This window comes from Lontra canadensis, unplaced genomic scaffold (assembly GCF_010015895.1).
Source record: "Lontra canadensis isolate GAN:19392208 unplaced genomic scaffold, GSC_riverotter_1.0 scaffold108, whole genome shotgun sequence".
Lineage (NCBI taxonomy): Eukaryota > Metazoa > Chordata > Mammalia > Carnivora > Mustelidae > Lontra > Lontra canadensis.
Window position 1 is genome coordinate 4,100,061 of NW_022631102.1, and position 23,737 is coordinate 4,123,797.

Consider the following 23,737-nt stretch of genomic DNA (forward strand, 5'->3'; position numbering starts at 1 on the left):
ACTCACTGAGTACAGTATTCACCATCCAATCACCCTGCCGGCCTGCGCTCGGTGGCCGGGGAGAAGCCGGGAAAGGAAGCCACCGGCGCGCAACTGCCACCTGGGCCCGCCCTGAGAGACTCCGCGGGACAGAGGAACCAAGGCTCTCCTAGGACAGCCAAGAACCCGAAGTGCTTCCCGCCAGACCAGCCAAAGACCTGCTGGGGCCGCCCTGAAGGCAGCCCGCCCCGGCAGGTGCCCTCGGGTGTCCCCTCTGCTCGCGCCCCGTCCCGGGGACCGCTTACCTTGAGCGCACGCCCACGGGCCGGGGCGCAACTGCTCCAGTCACTCTCTTGCTGGGGGTGGGAAGGGGGTGGGGAGGCTAAAATCAAAATCCTACCACCAACGGGGCCCGGTTTGGGGTACTCTGAGGTAGTTCCTTAACTCGGGGTGCCTGTCACCTACTCTCTCCCAGAATTCAGCACGCGTGGGAAGTCCTGCAGCCTCCACGCACCGCTGCGACCACAAGTCACTGTCGTTGAGTGCAAAATAAAGGAAACTTGAGTTGCTTTATTTAGCTTCCAATTTCTGGGAGGCTCGAGAATTATAATTATGCTGGACAACAAAAGGAAATAAGACTGTGCTTACAGATCTTTTTCTGCCGTATTCTTTCTGTAGGATTGCTGTTTTATTGTTGCCCTTTTCTGTTACATGGGGTGTACACATCAGGTGGTAAAAGGTACAATACATTCTACAGCTGAGCACCACTTTCTGTAACTGAACAGGCAAAGAAATTACACTGAACATCAGCATCTGGCAGTATTTTTCGGAAAAAAAAAGTGACTAAAATGGGTTTAAATTGATTAACACTATTAAATCACATCTAATATTTGATACTACATGATTCAATACAGCTATACGATACAATTATACAAAATGTGTTAACATCAAAGAATACAACCAAAATTAAGATAGCAAACAAAACCTATATAACTTTTTTTTACAGGAAAATACTTTTGAAGTATGCATGTAACTGCCCATTCTTTTAAAGAAAATCTACTGCAAGCAAAGTTATCAACCTCCAGAAAAATCACACATAGCATTACTAAGCATATCCCCAAAAAGTGTACAATATGCACACTTGGAAAATACAAAATTAAAAAAATTGTAAGCAACAGGTGAGCTTCATATTTATAAGAATGTGAAAAGAAGTCCCATTTTTAGCACTGTTGTATAAAGAATTGTCTTTTGATGCGAAGTTCATGAACTGTCCTCCTGTTGGGACCACACTTTACAAAAACACCGTGTTTTTGAAACGAGATTACAGAGCAAGATAGAGCATCTTAGCAATGTCATCTTATTAAAGTTTTTTTTTTTTTTAATTTTTACTACTTTATCAAAACATGTCCCTTAGGTGTGTAGGATTCATTTTTTAAAATTCTTTCCTAGAAACAATATACAAAGGAGAGGCGTATTTATTCCCAATCACACTCCTGGAAGATGCTCCCCGGGGTCGAGAAGGTCTTCTCCGTCTTCTTCTCACTGGTTGTTTTTGGCCTTAGCGTGTGTTAAGATGTGAGATTTCAGGTTAGTTGACTGCGCAAACTTCTTATTACAGCCGTCGAAGGGGCACACATAGGGCCTGTCTCCGGTATGGATTCGCACGTGCGTGCGCAAATTGAAGTCCAGTGAAAAGCGTTTCCCGCAGCCTTCGAATGTGCACTGTCGAGGAGAGACCAGAGACAACCCAACTCAGCGACCGTGACGGGGCCGAGAGGGCGGGCAGCGGGCGCCGGAGAACAGCCGGCCTGGCTCGCCGCGCACCTCGTGCCCCCGGCTCCGGGCACACGCGCCAGTCCCACCCCAGGACAAGCGGGTGGGGAGCTCTAACTCTGCACGCGGGATCGCTCCGAAACCCAGGCGCAGCCCTCACTGTTGAAATACGGGGTAAGAGAAGCACCAAGAACCTTTCCCCGGCTCATGTTAAGGTCTCAGCACTGTGCCGGTGCTCCAAGATAATAAAATACAGCAGATCAGGAAGGTTTCTGGTGTCAAGTAGCCGAAAGAGCCCTGTGAAACGGGAGCTGCCCCGCCTGTCCGTCCGCGGTGACGGTTTCTACAACAAGAGGAAGGTCACTGCGCTGCCTCCCCACAGTACCGCTGTGGAACTCCCCATCAATGAGTGATCCGGTGCCTTCCATCAACTACGGAAGACAAACTGCTTCCATCCCACAGTGAATGCACTGGAAATGCAGTTTCAGGCTTGCTCTTGAGCAATCCAGTTTTTCTGCTGATACGAAGGACACCCCCTTGACACCCCGATACACCCCGTGCCCCCCTCCAGGACCAGAGCGGCTGCACACCGGGAAGGCAACCGCCAGGGCAGCCCTTCCGGGCCCTCCAACAGGACACGGCTTTGGTTCCTCCCTTAAGGAGCGCCGAGAGCCGCGCTGAGAGACCCCCGGGGTCTCCGGGTGTCCGTGTCCCCCGCGCCCGCAGCCCTGTCTCCACTTGCCAGCTGTGTGGGGAGGGGAGGGACCAGCTCTACCTGAAAGGGCTTCTCTCCAGTATGAACCAGTTGGTGTCGTTTTAGTTTCGAGCTCTCAACAAAAGCTTTGCCACACTCTGCACAGACGTGGACTCGGGGGCCGTGGGTGTGCAGGTGCTTCCGCATGGCAGAGTTGTCCCTGAACATCTTCGTGCAGCCCTTCGGACAGAGAGAGCAGCTCAGCGGTTCGCACTGCGAATTGTTACGCGAAGGACCCAACCACGGAAAACAGCCTTCACCGACCCAAGAACGAAACCACCCCGACCCCCACTTCCGTTACTCAGCAGCACAGTAGAAATATTAAATGACTTAAGACAAAACCCAGACAGCTGGAAAAGACCTTCCCATTAAATGCAGGCCCTTGTGTTACAGACCAGGAAACTGAGGCTCAGAGATGTCTTTAAGCAGACTTGCCCAAGGTCACACTGCTCAGAGGAGCCGAGCTGGGGCTAGAACCCAGCAGCCTGGCTTCCAGCCACACCACAGCTGCCTCAGCCAGCTCTGTCCCCAGACCAAGTACCAGAAGCCCTGGCAAACAACGGGGCTGAAATGACAGCAGTCCACCACCGCCTTTGGTGGGCCCCATATTCTGTGCCACAAGAGTGGGCTGTCACTCTCCATCGCATACTGTTCCCTCTTCTTTCTTTGCCTCTTTCCCCTTGACAGAGAAAGAAGAGGGTCTCCAAGGAATGGCAACTAGAGAAGAAACTGATTTTGTGAGACACTAGGAAAAGCAGCAGCACACGGACACTGGAGCGGGAGGGGGTTGGACGGGCGTGGGGCTCTTGGGACAGGCACGGCCTTCCCAATTTCCTCTGCAGCTGTTGTCCAGGGAGGAGCGGGTGGGGGACGAGCGGACAGCACAAGAGGAGGAGAGTTTCACAGGCACGAGGGAGGGGGAAGCTGCGGCTTTGGCACCTTGACCCCCAGGCTGTGTTTCCATTTAGCAAATGGAATTTTTTTGAAAATGTAATTTGGAAGTACAAGGAGAAGCTAGAAGGAGCACAGGCACTTAGGGCCTAACTGTTTTCAAATGCTTCTTTACGTGTTGGCCCCCAGAGGAACTCATTTTATATCTCAAAATCGCTACACACTAAGCGTGTCGAAAAACCACACAAAGAACCGTCATTCGACGGACATCGCCAAATGAAAACTCATCCTTCCTCAATTACTGATTTTCAAAAATTCTTTATCCCATGAAAACTTTCTGCCCACCTACGTGATACTTATTTTTCTGTTAGTTTTATATCCATCCAATTAAGTGTGAAACAGACCCAACCAAGAATTCCAAGTACTTTTTAGGTGATCGTTTTCTTTGAAAGACTAACTGCATTTGAAAACAATTAGGCACCCCTGTAAGTAACACGGAGTTAAAAGGGCAAATGAAGAAAATCGTGAAGGGAGTGTAGTTTTAGGAGGCTTACTTTAGCAGCATCCAAATACTTTCCAAATTTTCATACTTTAGAGCCCCACAAAGGTCCACGGGTGAGACAAAACCCAATGTCTTAAGACTGACTTGTTCATTATCCAAAAAGAAGAAATAAAACCCTAACATTGTGTATTCGATATACAGTAAGAGCAAAAACACTGGCGCCCTACAGCAGCCCCACTTTACAGTATTTAAATTTAAGTGGCCTTTACTGAACAAAACTTACATCACAAATATAGCCTCTTGAATTTCAAAAACAAAGATTATAGTTCCTCATTTAATTATTCGATGGAAGTAACAGTGCAGATTGATTATGGGCTCTCTACATCTTCATCGGCGTCTAGCGAGCACTCCCCTAGCATTACTTACTTTATGAGGACAAGCTATTGTTCTTGGAGCGTCATCTTCTTTAATTTTTCTTGGCTTCATTCTTACCAAAAAGAAAAAAAAAAAAAAAAAAAAAAGAAAAGAGAGAGAAAGAGAGATTTGTAGGAGTGGGTAGACTCATCTGGCATCAATCATATAGTCCCTAAAATGTTCTCCTTACAGATACAAACATCTACAATTACAGTTTGTGTCCAGGAGGGAAGGGATGCGACCGACCACATTTGCTGAGTGCCCGTGACTGGGGCGCACCCGCCCCGGCTCACAGATGTGGGTGCTGGTGCTCCCAAAGCCTGAGTCGCGGCCATGGTCTCGCAGGGAGCGAGATGGGGCAGCTCAGACTGGAACTGAGGTCTGCGAGCTTCGTGTATCTGCTCTTTCCTCTAAGCCCTTTAAATAACACAAGAACACCAGCCCAAACCACAGAGGAGTCTCTTAGTGGGAGCAGAGCAAGGTGTCCACGAGCAGCTGCTGTGATAACAAAGACACCTTGTGAAAAGGGAGCAGCAGATGGAGGGTCTTAAACACAGATCCTACAAAACTGCTTTAAAAAAAAAAAAAAGGGAGGGTTCGTTTCATACTGACAGATGTTATCTTTGAGAGAGATAATTTTTTAAAAGGGTACAGAAGGGTCCTTGTAAACAGAAGATCATTTATATACATTATCTCCGGAAAGAAACATAGTAAATGTTGGTGTTTTGGGGAGGAGCCCCCAGGGACCGGTGGACAGGTGGAACACCCCATGCCCTTCCCCACTGCTGAATTTCATCATGCTACTACTTTTGATGGTGGGGGTAGGAGGGAGGTTACTGCTTTCCAAAAAAAACTTAAAAACAAAAAACAAAAAAAACAACAACAACAGATTTCTGACCCTGCTTTGGGACGGGGGAGTAACAGGAGTCCTGATCGTGTGGGCAGCAGAGCCCCGTGTGGCCTTACTGCCCAGGGAGCTTTCTGACTTGGTAGCTTACCTACCTGCTATTTCCACTGAACCAACCTTTGGTCTTTTGTCAAAACTTTCTCTCCAAATACTCCCTACAGATCTGTGTGTGGTAGAGGGGTGAGAGATTAAGAGTTCCTAGAGAGACTACAAAAACAGATTTACATCTCCGAGACAGATGTTCCTTCTGTCCCGCTGCCTGCCCCCTCACTGTCCTACGTGAGGCTGCAGTTCACCAATGAGCCACGAGGTCAGCAATGCCTTACCAGTAAGAGCTAACTTACCAGCACTCTCTCATCACAAAAGATTTCTGCAGTCATCTTTAAGTTAGCAAAGGCCCTAGCGCAATGTCCTTCTTCACTCTTGAGCTGGGAAAAGGATGGCCTGAAGATTTTGTTTTATAAAACCTGAACTGACAAAGTCATCTAGTTAAACTCTCCAACCCTGGTGGGGCGTTGCTGAACCAATTTATGTGGTGGCTGGAACTTATTGCTAAGGGGAGTCTGTTCAAAATTCTGAGAATATTTCCAGCTTGCTATCTGCCCCCTTTCCAACCCGGCAAACACTCATTCTTTCTTCTACTTGGGGGATTACCCCATCAGTAAGCAAGTGTTTTCTAAATGCCTACTGCATACACGGCCTTGAACTTGCCTGTTACCTTAAACACCCGTAAACCCGGGAGCTGCTCTGAGCTCACGGAACTCAAGACAAAAATCTGGTGCCACTGCGCCACCTGGAGGTTAGATCAGAGTTTGGAAAACAACAGTGACCCACATGAACAAGTTCTACTTCAATCAAGTATTAGTAAGAAAAAAGGGTATTATTAAGAACCAGGCTTCTGTCTTCCCAATGAATAACATTTCGTCTTTTGATGATTACACTGAAATGCTCTGTCTCTCTTCGCTGCGGACATGGCTACATGATCGTGTCTGTCCAAATTCACAAGAGTGGTACTCACCTAAAAGAGGGTGAATTTTATTGTTTGAAAATTATGTTAATACACCAACTTTTTGAAATGCCCACTGGGTTGACAGGTAAGTCGCAAAGACAACCACTTCCTGCCCCACCCATCTGGGGCTCCAATGCGGGGTCCCTGTCAGTGAGGCAACCTGCTGCAGTGGGACAGATGTGACCAGCCTACTCCCCACCCCCACATTTTCTTAAATTTATTCCCAGGAACTTGATTTTTAAAAACTTTTTATCACGGAAATTTTCAAACATACACAAAATTAAAGGTCATGGTCCTAAGTACCGTTAACCAAACTCTCGATTTCTTAAATATTATCATTAAGTGGTATTGTTCTTAAAATGTCATTTGCAAAGTATGGGGCCAGCACATAGCAATGTAATTGATTTTAGAATGAAAGTTTAAAATGTATTTGGGCAAGCACCCCTGGACGCAAGAAGGAAGTGAAAGGTTTAATTGCAGCTACTCAAGCTCCTTGGCAAATCTGCCTTCCTCACCACAGAGTGGCAAAGGAGGCAGTGTGTGTTGGTGCCTTTATAAATTCGAAGGCAAACACTGAAAAGGTCATTTTCCAAAAACTAGATTCAAAGTGGGGTTTTTTTTTTGGTGAGTAAAGACTAAAATTAAAAAGTCTTTGTGGCACCAACTGATATATAACCTATAAAATAAAAAGAAATATTTGAAATCCTAAAAAAGTCATTTTTGAAAAGACTAAAATCATATACTGCTACCTGGAACATCCCTTAAACCCACCCAAACTATTCTGAATAATGAAGATCGGAGTTCTTCCTGGATACTTTACACAGGAGGCCACCGATGGCAGCAGGGACCCAGGGGCGGGCTCGACGCCAACTCCTACCAGCTGCACGACCTTGAGCAAATCACTGCACTTCTCAGCCTCAGTTTCTCACTCTGTAAAAAGGTGGAATGCTACCAGCTTTGTACCTGCCAAAACTCAAAGACAGCCTGTACGTGAAGCTCTCGGGGAATGACAGCTATTCTTATCCCCAGCTGTGGGTTAAATGGGTCTAGCTAAAAATTAGTTCATGCCTTTAAAAAAAAAAAAAAAAAAAAAAAAAGGGCCAATCATACTTAACAACCCAGAAGGTTCCAGTGCTCCAAGCCACCGTTTCCAACCAAAGGGCTGCAAGATTAGAGGAAAACTGCCTAAGCTGAGCAGAAAGGCACCTTGGGCAGTGGTGTGGGGGCACCAGGTGCCGACGAGGGGAGCGAGCGCGCGCTCTGTGCGGCACGGCTGCTAGCCCTGGCTCTCCGCACGCTGCGGGCGGAGGGGGGTGGGCAGCGCTGTAACGGCTGGACTCTGGGACCAGAAGCCTGCAGGAGTCTCCTGGCACTGCTTCCAGCAAGGAGAAATCAGAGCTCTAAGTTAAAGCCTGAGGTCCCAGACACCGAGATGGACCATTTTTGAAGCAAAGATTCTCAAATGAGGATACGCCCTTCCCCGGCAGCCCGGAAGCCCCAAGGGGACCTACGCTGGGGGACAGGGGGTGGGGTGGCCAGAAGCCCCAGCGGAACCCAGCTCCAGCTCTCCCCTCTGCAACCGCCAACTCCCCTTCCTTCCTGGTACCGAGGAGAGCGGCGCCCCTTGACAAACGAGACTACTGCTAGACCCAGTACGTCCCAGGGAGACAGCACGCAGCCCCGCCACGTTCCTTCCACCCCGCTACCCTGGCTCATCCTCGAGCTGCTCCTGAGAAGTCTCAGGGCGGGTGGCGGACGACAACAAAAATAACAACTTGTGGCTGACCTAACCACTTTTAATTCTCATCTGGCCAGACCGAAGTTTCCAAAGGGCTAACTACAGGTAACGGAAAAGGCAAAAAGGCTGTTCATTTAATCTGGAACAAGAACTGGCCAGGTCCCACCCACTGGCCACATTCTGAAGTATTTAAAAAAGGACAGTCACCCCCCAATATGAGGACTTCTTACACTCATGCCCCGCCCCATAACTGATTTACTTACTCCTAACCGATTCTCTAGGCTCGGTGCGGCACGAACCCGAGCCAGTCTTTGGTTAGTTCCAAGCCCAGTGCAGAAGCCCCTCACCCCAGCACACGGAGGAGAGGGAAAAGCAGCCAACACGCTACCCCAAGCCGACAGCTGAGCCACGGGGTACAGGTGGAAGAAGGAGGCTCTGTGCATCTTTACAAGAGAAGATGGGGTCTGGCCCCCAACAATTTGCAACTTGGTGCCTCTCTTGTCTTCAGCTTTGAGGCCCAGTCACCACGGGCAGGGACCCCGGAAAATCCTCTTCAGCGGTTGGTTCTACACATTCTCAAAACGCAAAGACCTAACAAGAGAGACCATTCCAGGCTCCAGTCTCTCTCAGCACCGCCACTGTCCAATTAGAGACATGACAGTTTTCTGTGATCTGTTCTAGGATTGGGGGGTGGGGGGAGTATAACGGAGATGAGCAGGAGAGCAACCTCCCCCGCACTTTGTATACACTGTCGGGATGAGCGAGATCTCATTCCGTTCGGTGCACAAAAGGCAACCTTTACAGAATGATCAGAAAAGACACACACACTACATTCAGATGATTATGGAAAGAGATCGCCTACTGTGGACCCTAACTGGGTGCGGGGATCACGTTTCCTGCTCTGTGAGTCCAAAAGAGCAGCTTCAGGACCAAGGAGAGACTTGCAGAGTCAGGCCAACAAGTTCTCTGAACTTCAACGACCATCAACTTTATGCCCACTTTTAGGCCACGGCTTATTAGCACTGCCTCTCTCTTCAGGGGGTTTCTGATTATCTTTTCCTTTTTACAAAACTCTTCTCCCAAACCACCAAGACCTTCTGGCTGCTTACTCATTCTGCGCGCTGCTCAATGAACTCGACTTCTCCTGAACGAAGCCCCACATCTCACCGACTGTCTGTTCTCAACTGAATGGGTGTCCAGCCTGCCGCAGAGCTGCCCTCCTAATTTTCTGGTTCACCAGATTCTTCAGGAAGGCTTCCTTTTGATGTGCGTCCTCATCTCCCTGAAGTATATCCTCCAGTAACCCCCTCAGACGGGTAAGTGTGACATAAAACGAATCCTTAGGTGTCTACAATGGCCACTTTCCGGCCCTGTATTTGACTGACAGCTCTGCCCCATCAAGAATGCTGTTTACAGAAACTCCGCCTTACAACTCTCAGAACCTGGCTCCACCGTCTTCTAACCATCTACCGCAGGTCAAGAAAAGTCTCATTCAGATCAGGTAGGGTTGAAGGCAGCCCTGAGGAGGCGCAAGGCCACTTGGGAAACAAGCAGAAGCTTCTTTCTATTTGACAACAGTGACACGCACCTCCCGAGTGCAGGGCTGAAACCCCAGATCTTCTGTTCAGGAAACTGGGGACAAGCTTTCAGATCAGCTGCCCCAATTCAGCAGTGAGGGTAAACAACGTCAAGGGTCACCACACCTCGTCACGTCTGCTCACTACCCCCAGGTTCCTGCTCTCTGCGAAATCCCGCCCCAGCCCTCTGCTCCTACACTGAAATCATTCCGCAACAGTAACTCAGAGAAATGGGCCCCGTCCCTCTCCTGGACCTTCTGAGCACGCCCCTGGCTTCTGTGATGCTGTATGCACTTCCCTAAGCCACCGTGGCTTGTCTGAATGAGCCCTGTGTCCTGCTGCTGGTTCCCTCAGCTGCCGATCGCAGGGTCATCCCCAGACCGTCCTCTCCGAAACCGCCCTCTCCACACCATGGACGGCCACGCCACTCTCCGCCGCAGCCACAGCGCAGAGGAGTTAGCCCTGACTTACCTCCTGACACCTCCAAGTCCAACAGGGATGACTAACACCTAAAACCCAACAATGTCCACCCAAACAATGAGCCGCAAACCAGCAACCCTCTTCCAATCTCATGCCAGTTGAAGCTTCGCAAGGCACTGAGCTTCCATTCTAATTCCCCTTCCCGGAGACACACAGCTGGGGTGGTTCTCCGCCTCTTCCACCGTCTCCTGACACCCTGATCTCATTTATTCTTTCTGTCTGGGCACCGCAATCCTGGCTCAGGCCTTCAGGACCTCTTCCACTCGCTGTCTGTGACTGAGCCAACCCAGCCTGGAGAGAGCAGACATGTCATTCGCTCCACATCAACCTGATCGCAGAGCCCTCCCTCTACTGTTCACACCCCTCCCGCAGTTATCCATCGCGCACTAAAAACATCCACAGATGTGGGGCCGGTATTCAGAGAACTCAGGATCTCTTACACTTCAACTATCTTCCTATAGGCAGGCATCCAAATTCCCAGCCAAACCTACTATTCTTCTCGGAGCGTACACCGAATGGGTGTGGAGCATCTCCCTTTCCAATGCGCTCACGCCACACTAGCATTAGGCCCACCAGAGACACCCCCTAACCCCCCCACCTCAGTGTTTTTCAGGGCTCAGGTCAGATGCCATCCCCTCTATAAGGCTTTCCTTGACTCCTGCCTTCCATAGCTCTATCCGTGGGGACTGCAGCCTCTACCCTCGATAAACTCCAAAGACGTTAACAAGAGATGACTAACTTTAAAAACACACGACAATACTAAACACTGGCATGCAATTCGACTCAATCTGCCCCAAAACTCTAACCTCACTGCTGATTCTATCTACAGATTCCGTTTTTATTTGTACGGGGGTTGCGGGCAGAGGGGGGGATAATGGAGTTACACAGCATACCCGTACTTAAAATATGAAAGCCAACAAAAGCTGGGAGACACAATATCATGAACAAAAGGACAGAAGCCTTAACATTTTTTGTTTAGTCATGGTCAATCAGAAATAAATTCAGGTGTAGTTTCCCTATGGCCGCAGTTTCACGGGATAGGAGAAAAGGGCACAAACCCCTTTGTTATAATACCCCTGACTCTGACACTCGGAGAAACTGAGGCTCCAAATGGCAGGAGGTCACCCACCTTGTTTTTTTTTTTTTTTTTGGCAGGGCACACTCCAGGGCCTCCAGCTCTTATCTACTCCACTCTGCTCGCAAGACAAAGACAAGGGCGCCCCTGCTCTGTTTCTAGATGGGTGGGATCACAAAGAGGTCTCTCTTCCTCATCCTGCCCTTGCCTAAATGTCCTGGCTATTCCAGGCTCCGTGCAACCTTGGGGGGGGGGGGGGCAAACTCATCCGTCTGCTCCAGAGTTGATGAGTTCATTTCACATTTTATTTAAAATGGTCTCTGAGTGTGTTCTCACGTCCTCATAGAAACTGCCCAACAGTGCTGGGGAATAAATACTACAAAAGGGGAGAGAGGCTTCTGCGGGAGCCCTGCCCGCTTCAGGCAAACAAGCCTCCAGACCTTCCTGACTGCCCACCTTGGTCGGTCACAGGGGGCCTCCACCATAAATATTTGATTTCTTCCTGTCATGCCCGCTTCAGTGAACCAAACCCCAGGAGCGTAACTGATGACACGCTGGAAAAGGATCTGGTGACTCCTTCACGGTCAGCTCTGCCCACCCGGCTCCGAGCCAGGCCCCCGCAGCTTGCTCCAGCTCACAAAGCGTCCAGCTGGTGTGAGGACCCCCATTTCCAATCAATCTCTGTGCAGTTTTACGTACTCACAAGCAATTATGAGCTACGGAATTAAGAAGCATCTGCCTCACCTCACTGTCTGCCAGGATCTAAAATGGGGCCACGCACATCGCTAGCAGAGTTACCCCCACCAACAAAACGAACTGCCTTTGTTTCCCCAAGTTTCCCCGGAGCAAGACCACCAGCCGCCACTGTAACTCATGCACAAGGAACACAGCTGCCGGCTCTCAAGTACTTTCTACAATTAGGAAGAAAGGAAGTTCTGAGGGCTTACCTAGCGAATTCTGCCAGTTGTTTGGGGTCTGAGAGGTCAATGCCAGGGATCCCTCCAGGAGGAAGCTTCTTCCCTGTCATGTACTCTGAGTAATCCGGAGGGGAGTTCTCGCCAATGATCTGCTCTTCAACCACTGTCTCATGGTCGATATCTTTTTTTTCATCTGAAACACACCGTAAGATTGATTATTTTAGTGGAGGAAAAGGTGTCTGTGGGCAAATACATTCTAGAAACTATGAAATGTGCTTTCATTAGCAGCTTCGGGAGCGGATGATTTAGAGCTGCTATAGCCCAACTTCTTAACCGCCCAGTCTCTCTCCTCAGTCTCCTGAAATCCTGCTTCTGCTTCAAGGTCACCAATATCTGCGATGCCAAACCCAGCAGACCTTTGCGCTCGTGCTTCTCAGCCTGGCGGAAATGCTCCCCACTCCTGACTCGGCGGTCACTTGCCTGGTTCTGCGCTCACTTCTTGAACTGGCTCCTTGGCAAGCTTCCTTGCTTCTCCTCCCACCACTCCTCAGAGTTCTGTTTTCTGTCCACCCTACACATTTTCTGTTAGCCAGCAACACCGCGGCGCGGACTCGAGTCTGATGCCCCAGCCTCCGCCCTGCAGCCAGCCTCATGCCTTGCCCTGCAGCCCTCCCTCTCGCGGCTCTCCCCTCACTCTTCCATCCCGCTCCGTGGTCTTTCCAGCTCTTCATGCTGATCCCATGACCCGTACGCAGGCAAGTTATAATCACAGCAATGTGATTTTCGTTGGCCTCTCCCACGAGACAGTACGTGCCACGAGGACAGGAGTGCTTGTCAGTTTCGATCCCCAGGTATCCCCTGAGCCGGTGCAGTCCGCACTGAGCTGGCCCTCAACAGACGCGTGTTCAAGGAATGCAGGACATCTCTACTTGTACGGCTATTGTCACAAATCCAACAGGCTAAAAAAAAAGGAATATGGATCCCCGTAATTAACCTCCTACACCCCAAACACCAAATCCTATTGGTTTTCAGAACGTCTTCGCCCTTTGTCCCACTGCCATCAAGTTAGCTCTTAGTATCTCATACCTCAACGACTAATTTCTTAACTTACCTTCCCCATTCTGTTCTCTGCCGTAATGATGCTATAAAGGACCAACTGATACAGAAAATGCAGCTGATGTATTTCCACCTCCTACGAACCCTTCAGAAGTGTAAATTACACTCGGCCTCCTGGGCCTCCTGGGCCTGGGTACCGTTTACACAGCTAGCCTGGCCCTCCGTTTCTCCTAGGCAGGAGCCCTCCACAACACAACCAGGCCGTGCTCCTCCCAGGGCTTGTTGACTCTGCTGCTCTGGCCTCAGCTTCTTACCGTTTCCTTGAACTCCTACATTAGGTCTCGATAACGACACTGACAAACTAAATCATGCTGTTCTGAATTTTGGCTGGCCTTGCCTCTCACGCTGGGGTCGAGTGCCCAGACGCCCAAACTGGTTGGTCTGCAACTATGCGGTGCTAAAGCAGAAAATAAAGACGCTCCAAAGTGTTCCCTGCTGACTGAAATGTCCTGCTTCTCCATGAAAATGTTTCACAGAGGGCAGGAACGAACAGGACTTTCTGAAGTGGAAATTGGCTTGTTCAATTCTCACCCTTCCACCGGAGTTAAAAAAGAAAAACAGAAACAAGACTACAGGGTGTCCGGGTGGCTCAGTCAGTTAAGCATCTGACTCTTGATTTCATCTCAGGCCATGATCTGAGGGTATCAAACCCTGCATGGGGCTCTGTGCTGAGCGCGGAGTCTGCCGGACATGCTCTCTCCCCCTCCGCCTCTGTCCCCAGGTGCACACGCTCTCTCTCCCTAAAATAATTCTTAAGACAAAAACAAAACACAAGACCAAAAACCAACCAAACCAAATCCTACAAGGGACATCACAAAAAATGATGTCTAGCTGCTTATCATCAGGTTCTCTGACATCAGGGTACGACGGCAAGTTAAAGACAAAATGTTGGGGTGTCTGGGTGGCACAGTCAGTTAAGCCTCTGACTCCATAGTTTCAGCTCAGGTCTCGGGGTTGTGAGACTCGGCACGCAGCCCTGCCAAGTAAATAAATAAATCTTTTTTTTAAAAAAGGGCAGAATGTAGGTTCATTTGATTCAAGTGGTCATTATGTTCAATCACTCAGATGAAAAACAAAGAACAGGATACTTTTTCTTTTTTAAAGATTTTATTTATTTGACAGAGATCACAAGTAGGCAGAGAGGCAGGCGGGGGGGGGGAAGCAGGCTCCCTGCTGAGCAGAGGGCCCCATGGGCTCTGAGACCATGACCTGAGCTGAAGGCAGAGGCTTAACCCACTGAGCTACCCAGGTGCCCCGGGCATACGATACTTTTAAATTATAAATGTCTCTCCTCCCACCACTCACTTATTTTTCAAAAATTTTATTTTAAGTCATCTCCTACACCCAATGTAGGGCTGACCCTGAGATCAAGAGTCGCCCGCTCCACCAACTGAGCCATCCAGGACCGCCCCCTCATTCTGGAAAACGTTACACGTCACTGCCAGGAATCAGAGGGCAGCAGCATCGCACTGAATGGTTACTGGGCAGGCGGTTTTCGTTACCGCGCACAGCGCCCAAGAGGTGGCAAACTCGCAAGTCCACCCTGCACAAGAGAAAGCGGAGGCCCAGACAGGCGGTGCAGCTCGCTCTGGGCTAATAACTAGTCAGCCAGGGGCCTCGTGAACACAGGAAGCCTCCCTCCCGGCCCTGGGTCCTTTGCTGTCAAGCCCAGTGGCCTTCAGTTCTGAGCCAGAACGATCTCTACATCCCGGTAACCTCCGTACAGACGACGCAGCCCAAGGAAACACAGACAGATCATTCACGAAGGGCAGGAAACGTGGTTATCGTTTGTGACAAATGTGGTTAGCGTTTATGATAAAGCCAGGACTCTGCACTGTAACCAGGTTTTCTCTCGGGGCTGCGGTGATCCCCTCACCCTCCAGCCTTCCCCCTGAGGAGCAACTACCACCACGTCGCCTTTCAGGTGCTCCAGAAATGCTCGGGCGGGCAGGGGAGCTGTTTTTCTGCCCTGACTTTGGGTACTTCCGACGGAAGAATGGAAGCAAGGCGGAGGGCCCCTGCCACTGCGAGGAAGCTGCGATGGGAGCTGCGTCTCCAGTAAGCTGGGACACATTCCGGGATTACCGACTCACAGACTAGGGGCGCCACCAGCTGCCTTCGGCTCAGTCATGATCCCAAGATGCTGGGATCGAGCCCTGAATGAGGCTCCCTGCTCTGCAGGAAGCCTGCTTCTCCCTCTCCCACTCCCCCTGCTTGTGTTCCCTCTCTCACTGCATCCCTGTCAAATAAATGAATAAAATCTTTAAAAAGAAAGAAAGAGGGATCACAGGCTAGCTCACACTCCCTGCACGGTTCAACACCTATTAACCGAGGGCCTCATCGCCTGGCACTGTGCCAAGGCCCCAGAAACAAAACAAAGCCTCTGCCCTCAGGGAACTTTTATTCTAGTGGGCGAAGCTGTCTTAGCTCAGGCTGCCCTAACAAAATACCACAGACTGGGGGCTGTGACAAGAATTTACCCCTCACAGTCTTGTAGACTAAGGTTGCCATCCAATTCAGCTCCTGGTAAAGGCGCGCTACCCTGGCTTGTCAACAGAACCTTCTTGCTGCGCCATGGGGCAGGGAGACCGATCGTCATCTCTGTCTCTTTTTACCTAAAAGGGCACTAATCCCACCAGGAGGGCTCCACCCTCGTAACCCAATTACTTCCCAAAGGCCCCACCGTCAAACACCTTCACGCTGGAGACTGGGACTTTAACTCATGAATTCTGGGGGGACACAAACAAGTCAAATGAGGAAATGCTTCCTGAGGCTTGAGACTCAGTTCTTAGACCCAACGTTCAACAACGTCAAGCACCAGACGGCAACGCCAGCAGTCACCAACATCACCACGAACTGTAATACGTGTATGGAGTGAGTCTAAGCGGAGACTGACAAGTTTTACGATCCCCAAGTACTGCCAGTAAGACCGACCCAGCCTGACAACCGTCCCACCACCACTTATGGTTTCCTTCCTATTATTTTATTTTTTATTTACACACACACACACACACACACACACACACAGAAAATCTCAAGCAGTCTCTACACCCAGCACAGAGCTGATGTGGGGCTAGATGTCATAACCCTGAGATCATGACCTGAGCCGAAATCAAGAGCTGGACACAACGTAACGAGCCTCCCAGGTGCCCCCTCCTTTCTACTGTTTAAACAAATTCTGGTGAAGCAGACATGAACATAATAGTTATCATTTCAACCACCTGTGAAATGTCCAATTCAGTAGCATCAGGTACACTCACAATGCTGTATACCCATCACCACCATCTATACCCGAGACTCATAGTCCCCAACAGAAACCCAGCACTCAGGGACGCCTGGGTGGCTCAGTTGGTTAAGCGGCTGCCTTTGGCTCAGGTCATGATCCAGCGTCCTGGGATCGAGTCCCACATCCAGCTCCTTGCTCGGCGTGGAGGCTGCTTCTCCCTCTGCCTGCCTGTGCTTGCTCTCTCTCTCCCTCTCTCTCTGACAAATAAATAAATAATATCTTAAAAAACAAAGAAGCCCGGTACCCACTGCCCCACTCCCCGGTGGCCTCTATTCTACTTCCTGTTTCTACAAATTTGCCTACTCTAGGTACCTTTAAAAAAAAAAAAGATTTTGGGCGCCTGGGTGGCTCAGTGGGTTGAGCCGCTGCCTTCGGCTCAGGTCATGATCTCAGGGTCCTGGGATTGAGTCCCGCATCGGGCTCTCTGCTCAACAGGGAGCCTGCTTCCCTTCCTCTCTCTCTGCCTGCCTCTCTGCCTCCTTGTGATCTCTGTCTGTCAAATAAATAAATAAAATCTTTTTTTTTTTTTTAAAGATTTTATTTATTTATTTGACAGAGAGAGATCACAAGCAGGCAGAGAGGCAGGCAGAGAGAGAGGGGCAAACAGGCTCCCCGCTGTGCAGAAAGCCCGGTGTGGGGCTCGATCCCAGGACCCTGATATCATGACCTGAGCCGAAGGCAGAGGCTTTAACCCACTGAGCCACCCAGGCGCCCCTCTAGGTACCTTTTATAAATGGAATCAAACAGTATTTGTCCTTTTGTGTCTGGCTGACCTCACGTCTTCAAGGTCCACCCATGTACTAGCATGTACAAAACTTCCTTCTTTTTCACAGCTGCATAATATTCTTGTATGGACATAACCAAATTTTGTTTATCCACTCATCCACTGATAGACACAGGAGCTGCTACCCGCTTCTGGCTGCTGTGAATCATGTTATTATGGACAATGGTGTGCACACAGGCCACCTATTTTTAGAAACAGCTTTACTGAAACACAGCCATGCTTGTTTGTTCACGTTACCTTTGGCTACTTTCCTGCTGCAATGACACTGGCATTGATTAGGTGCTTTAGGATAGCCTATGAAACCTGTAACATTACTATTTAGGCCTTTACAGAAAAAAAGCTTATTGACCTTTTACCTATATGATGAAATTTTACTTAGAAAACAGGATTTAAAACTACAGTGGAGATTTTTCTAGTGAAATAGGAACAACAGTGAGATTACCCAATGATGGGATTTACTTCCAAAAGAGACATCAACCTCTCTTTAAAACAGGTTAGAGGGGCGCCTGGGTGGCTCAGTGGGTTAAGCCGCTGCCTTCGGCTCAGGTCATGATCTCAGAGTCCTGGGATCGAGCCCCGCATCGGGCTCTCTGCTCAGCAGGGAGCCTGCTTCCTCCTCTCTCTCTGCCTGCCTCTCTGCCTACTTGTGATCTCTCTCTGTCAAATAAATAAATAAAATCTTTAAAAAAAAAAAAAAAAAAAAAGAATGAACACCTGGGTAACTGCAACCCCGAGGGAGACCGCAAAGAAAAGTCTAGATGCTTTGCCTCATGACTACTGAACTCAGTGACTTACCAAGTGAAAGTGATGCACCGTTGAGGCCGTCCATCCTGAGTACAGACAATAACCACATGGTCTGTACATAATGTTAAAACCAAAATAAAACTGATTAAAGACAATCTGCTTTTGATGACCACCACACATACACCTACACTTCTGAACGTGATCCAATACTCTTGCCTTAAAAAAACTTTTGTTGGGTCTTTCTAGATAATTGCCGTGTGCTTTCGTAATATGTTTCAACTTCACATTACCACTTCTGTTACTTATTCCTTCATAAACCGTGTATGCCAGGAAAGTTCATTGAACTCTTTGAAGACCAGCACACAGAAATCATCAAAAGGGTCATTAACTACTCAACAACACAATGTCAGGAAATAAACTGTTTATATAGATAAAAATCATATTTTGAAGAAAGCTGCTTGAGAAATGACAAAAGATGTTTGGTTTTATGGTCAGAAAATTAAAGACAATGTTTGCCTTCTTCTAGTTTTTTGGTTTTTTTTTTTTTTTTTAAAGATTTTATTTAGTTATTTGACAAAGACACAGCAAGAGAGGGATCACAAGCAGGGGGAGTGGGAGAGGGAGAAACAGGCTTCCCGCCCAGCAGGGAGCCCAATGCCGGGCTCCATCCCAGGACTCCAGGATCATGACCAGAGCCAAAGGCAGATGCTTAAAGACTGAGCCCCCCAGGCGCTCTAAGAAAACGTTTTAATGAGAACTTCTTGTCACATCTGGATCAGGTGATTCCATTACTCACTAACACTGGCTAAAGGCAGACAACCTACAACAAGAGGACCAAAGTAAAATGGACTTAGCTGGAAGATATGGAAAAACAAAATCTAGCCAGTGCCACCTATAAATGGGGCACACATTTTGTATTCAAATGGTCTGGAGGCAGGGGATCCTCTTTCTGCCAACCGCAGGCACCCTACACTACCTCCCATGCTCCTTGAGGTCCTTCCCTCGATAGTCTCCTCACGGAATTATTTCACCATCTCCCACCATCACAAGGGCGAGTGCAGCACTCTAAGATAGTTTAAGAGAAAAACCATTCACTTAACTTTTATTACAGCATATAGTTATAATCGTTCTATTATTATCATTAGTCAGCAATTTTTTTTAAGGTTTTATTTATGGGGGCGGTTAGGAGCAGAGGGAGAGGGAGAAGCAGAAGCCCCATGAGCAAGAAGCCGTCCACAGGCTTGATCCCAGGACCCTGAGATCATGACCTGAGCCGAAGACAGAGGCTTTAACCCACTGAGCCACCCAGGTGCCCCTCAGCAGTTAAGATTTTTTTTTTTTTAATTTTTATTTATTTGTCAGAGAGAGAGCACACAGGCAGGCAGAGTGGCAGGCGAAGGCAGAAGGAGAAGCAGGATCCCCACCGAGCAGGGAGCCCGATGTGGGACTCAATCCCACGACACTGTGATCACAACTTGAGCGGAAGGCAACAGCCTAACCGACTGAGCCACTCAGGCGCCCCTCAGCAGTTAAGTTTTAAGTGGGTGTGGTATCAGGCCTCTACCGGGAGTCTTGGAACGCACCCCCACAGATTAAGGAGGGGGCTCCTGCATAAACAAGCCCATCCTATCCCCACCTCTCAACTATTCCATTCACGTCTCCATTACCTAAGCCATCCTCATTCTCATCCTGGTTTGAGAGGCAAAGCAAAGAGACTCAGAATAACTTCGGTCAAAAAGATAGCGATGGGGGGGCACCTGCATGGCTCAGTCAGTTAAGCAGCTGCCTTTGGCTCACGTCATGATCCCAGTGTCCTCGGATGGAGTCCCGCATCGCGCTACCTGTGAGCAAGGAGCCTGCTTCTCTTTCTCAGCCTCTGCCTGCTTATGTGCTCTCTCGCTCTCTGACAAATAAATAAATAAAATCTTAAAAAAAAAAAAAAAAAAAAAGATAGCATTGGGACACCTGGCTGGCTCAGCTGGCAAAACATGTGAGTCTGGATCTTGGGGCCATGAGTTCGAGCTCCACATGGGGGAGGCGGACTGTACTTTAAATAAGTAAATAATCTTTGAATAAAGACTCAAATATATTTAAAAAGAGAGAGAGAGAGAGAGAATTAAACTAAATGGAAAGGCTGGAAGCACTCTACAGGTCCATGAAGAGGTTTAAAAAAAGTGGTCTGACCTGCCCTCCCCAGCCCTACCAAAGCAGCCCTCTGGCCCTGTTCCTCAACGTGGGAGAAAAGGTATAAGGTAATACAACGACATCTTCCCCTCTGCCCACCTCTCACCCCCCACCCCTGCATCCACTCTGCTCTCCAAAGCCCGGACCTCCTTTCTTCGAGAGATCTTTCACTTGTCAATGAGCCTTGCTTGGTTTCTTCGTTTCTTAAAAAAGAGAAGACCACCGGTAAGGCTGAAGCCCAAGAATGCTTTAAATGGCAGCCTCCGCGTCTGGGAACACAAGGAGAGAGCCAGACCCCTCTGTTCCACTCTCCCCACCCTCCTGGGCTTAAGGGGAACAGTAGGTCCCACACTTAATGGTTGTGAAAGAATGCTCAACTTTTGCTGGAGGAGAAGAAGCATGTAAAGGACATGGAAAATCCCGAGTCACCTTCTATTAGGTTACATTTTCAGTCTTTGGCTCTTCTAAGACACCATGTGAAATTCTGGACACCACACCGGCTGGAATCCGCACTGTGACCCGGTGGTCCTCTTCATATAGAAGCAGCTTACCTAAGAATTCAGTCCTCAGAAAAGCTTGATTTCCCTACAAGCTTTTCTCATTGTAGCTAGAATCCGTTATCAGTAGTATGCTTTCCTTTTTTATCTCAACTGCCAGGAAACTCATGAGGGTTGACCCTCACACTTCCTTTTTTTCTGTGATCCTGATTTTCTATTTTCACCAACTCCTGTATTTATTTACTAAGTACTTACTTACACATGGGTTGGCTAGATTTTGTTCCCCCGCACCTTTCACCGTAGGCCATCAGCTTCGATCTGACCTTTCTGGGAGACTCACGGCAAAAACAACATCACCAGCTCACCACTGCCCTCACCCAAACCTTCACTGGGGAAACCATGGGGGGGGGGTGTGCTAACTATTTGAGATTCATTGCTAAGCAACAGGCAGCGATCAGTCATAGGCTGTCTCCATGTTTCCCCACTAACAGAGACCTTAGGACAAGATACTATCATTTACTGAGTACCTGTGTCATGCTAGTAACTGTCCTATTCCTGAACGCAGACAAACCTCAAAGACACTAACTTCATGTGTTTGGCTTAAGAAACAAGCCTCAGAAGTGCCAAGTCATGTACCTGAAGAAACGCAGTTAAGTGGCAGATCTAAGACTTGAAACTAGGATCGCCTGTGTAGTCCATGCCTTTCCTAAAAAGGGAACACTCCTGCACACCCTCTCCTCGCCCTTTACACTTCTTTTCCACCTATGCGGTCCGGGAGGAGGGTGGTACTTGGGTCACTAGGCTGCGATGCTGCCTTACTGCGTCATTTCCACATGCTGTTCACTCACCCAGTTACGGACCGAGAATCTTCTAAATGCCTAGTGCCATCCTAAGGCTGAGGGTCACAAGCCCAAAACTTACTCCCTAGAGGAAGCAGAAAGAAGCAGGTTAAAAGGGGAAAAAAGCAAGATAGCTTCAGACCCTGCTACAAAGAGAATAAAACAGGAGTTTTATTAGGAGTGAGAGTGAGAGTGGAGGACCAGGGAAGGCCTCCCGAGAGTGGAGATGTGAACACAGCAGCACAAGAATGGGACATCTGGGGTCACTGCACTGAAGGCAGAGGTCAGAGCAGAGAAACAAGCCCAAGGATGGAAAGAGGGCTCGTCAGGCTGGAGCACAAAGGGAGGGGAGGGAGGAAGGAGGAAAGAGGGAAGGAAAGCAGGGGCCAAATCCTGTGTTGCTCATGGTAAGGCATCTGGACTTCAACTGAATGTGATGCGACATCTGCAGGCTGTGTGTGGGTGAAGACACAAAACACGGTATTTACCCTTTTAAAATCTACAGTTCGGTGACATTAACTATAACTACGCTGTTAAAGGGGTTTTCAAGCAGAGGAGTGAAGCCATCTGATGAAGTCTTAGAAAATTCAGGAAGGTAGAGAGAGTGTACGCCTAGATTCCCCAGACATGAAATCCAGAAGTCTGTATGTAGTCTTTGTTAAGAATCTATAAAAATTGGGGCACCTGGGTGGCTCAGTCTGTTAACTGTAGGACTCCTAGTTTCCGCTCAGGTCATGATCTAGGGTCATGAGATCTCGCCCCACGTGGGGCTCTACACTCAGCACAGAGTCGGCTTCAGATTCTCTCTCCTTCTGCCCCACTCATGCACTCTAAAATAAAGAAATCTTAAGGGAAAAAAAAAAGAATCTGTAGCATCTATTTAATACAGGAATCCTATGTATTAGCACAAACTGTAAGTGAGCTGCTGGCAAAGTCAGAAATGAAAAGCCAACTGTCAATCTGGAGGAGCAGCAGCAGCTTCTCTCCCTCAAAGTTTCTGGGTGCTTAGGAGCAAGAAGACAAAAGGAAAGGAAGGAAAGAGGACGAAGCAGAGAACTGCAAAAAGAGAAAGACACTTCAGGGTGTTTTCAGACGTAATGCCCTGTGAAACACTAGAGATTCTGTTCAAGTCTGTGGCTCTCCTAGAAGAGACAGGGTCTGGGCTCCAACAGAAGAGCTACGGCAGCCTCCTTCCCTGCTCCACGCTTCTTCTATCTAAGGGAGATCATTGATACAAGAAAGGAAAGTCCTTCACAACCACTTACATTGTCTTCATGTTAATCTTAAGAGCATGGTGTAACCTCAAAGGCATCGAATGATTATCAAGAATTTTACTCAAGGGGAAAAAAAAAAAAAGAATTTTACTCAAGAGCTCCTAAAACCTCATTCAGCAGGTCACGTTAAAATTTAAGAGTTCTGCTTTAAGAAAGTGAGTACACTGGTTCCTATGGTCATGTAGGAGTTCCGGAAGAAGTTCTTTTTCTAAAGGAAGTCATTTTACGAGGGCACGGAGGTCAGAAGTTAAGATACTCCAAGGCAAGATACTTTGGTCAGCGCCGTCGAAAGTGGAAATCTGATGCTATTACTAACGTGATTACCAGAAACCACTGAGTCTGTTGTTATTGACAATTAATCACAAATTAAACAGAATGGGACCCATTAAAACGCGGCACTTGGGAATGGGAATGGTCCTCTCATGGACTGTAATGAAGTCCTCCCCACGAAGAAAGGTACAAATGCATATGGTCAATTAACTTCCAAAACCTCCACATGCCTTCCCGATATTCTGCTAACAGTAACGAAATTAATGTTACTGTCAACCTCCCAGCAGCGTTTCAGATGCCAAATTTTACAAATACAAGGTTTGAATGTTTACCCAACAATACTAGAGAATACAACCCACTGGTAAATACTCAGATTGAAAAATTATAACAAGTTTTCGCTTCCTTATACTCCTATGGGAAGAGCAGAGTTCATAAAATGGTGCCCTGAGAAGAGCGGATCAGGAGTTAACAAAGGAATGAAAATCCTAAGAAATGTTCCTTCTAGTCATTGTTTTTGCTAATAACCTGTTACAGGACCCTAAACTTCTCAGCCTTAAGCCCACCTTACTAAACAGACTGCAACAACAAAAAACCAGGAAGCTTTTGGAGAATAAACACCCAGGAGTCTAGCATACGTTTTTGAGTTTATTATTTTATTTATTCTCTTCCAAAGACTAAAATGCTAGCCAGTAGGTAAGGGTCAGGAGTCCTGACCTCTTCCTGATAG

General features: G+C 48.3%; 1 protein-coding gene across 1 annotated transcript in view; it reads right to left on the reverse strand.

Annotated features, from left to right (window-relative positions):
- Positions 1-529: 529 nt before the first annotated feature.
- Positions 530-23,737, reverse strand: part of YY1 (YY1 transcription factor) — a 28,383-nt gene continuing 5,175 nt past the window's right edge. Inside the window, exons 2-5 of the mRNA XM_032839689.1 lie at positions 12,047-12,209; positions 4,326-4,386; positions 2,528-2,686; positions 530-1,701 (exon numbers count right to left, since the gene is read on the reverse strand). Coding sequence (XP_032695580.1) covers positions 1,519-1,701; positions 2,528-2,686; positions 4,326-4,386; positions 12,047-12,209 — 566 coding nt within the window. The 3' untranslated portion in view covers positions 530-1,518. The remainder of the gene's footprint in view (positions 1,702-2,527; positions 2,687-4,325; positions 4,387-12,046; positions 12,210-23,737) is intronic.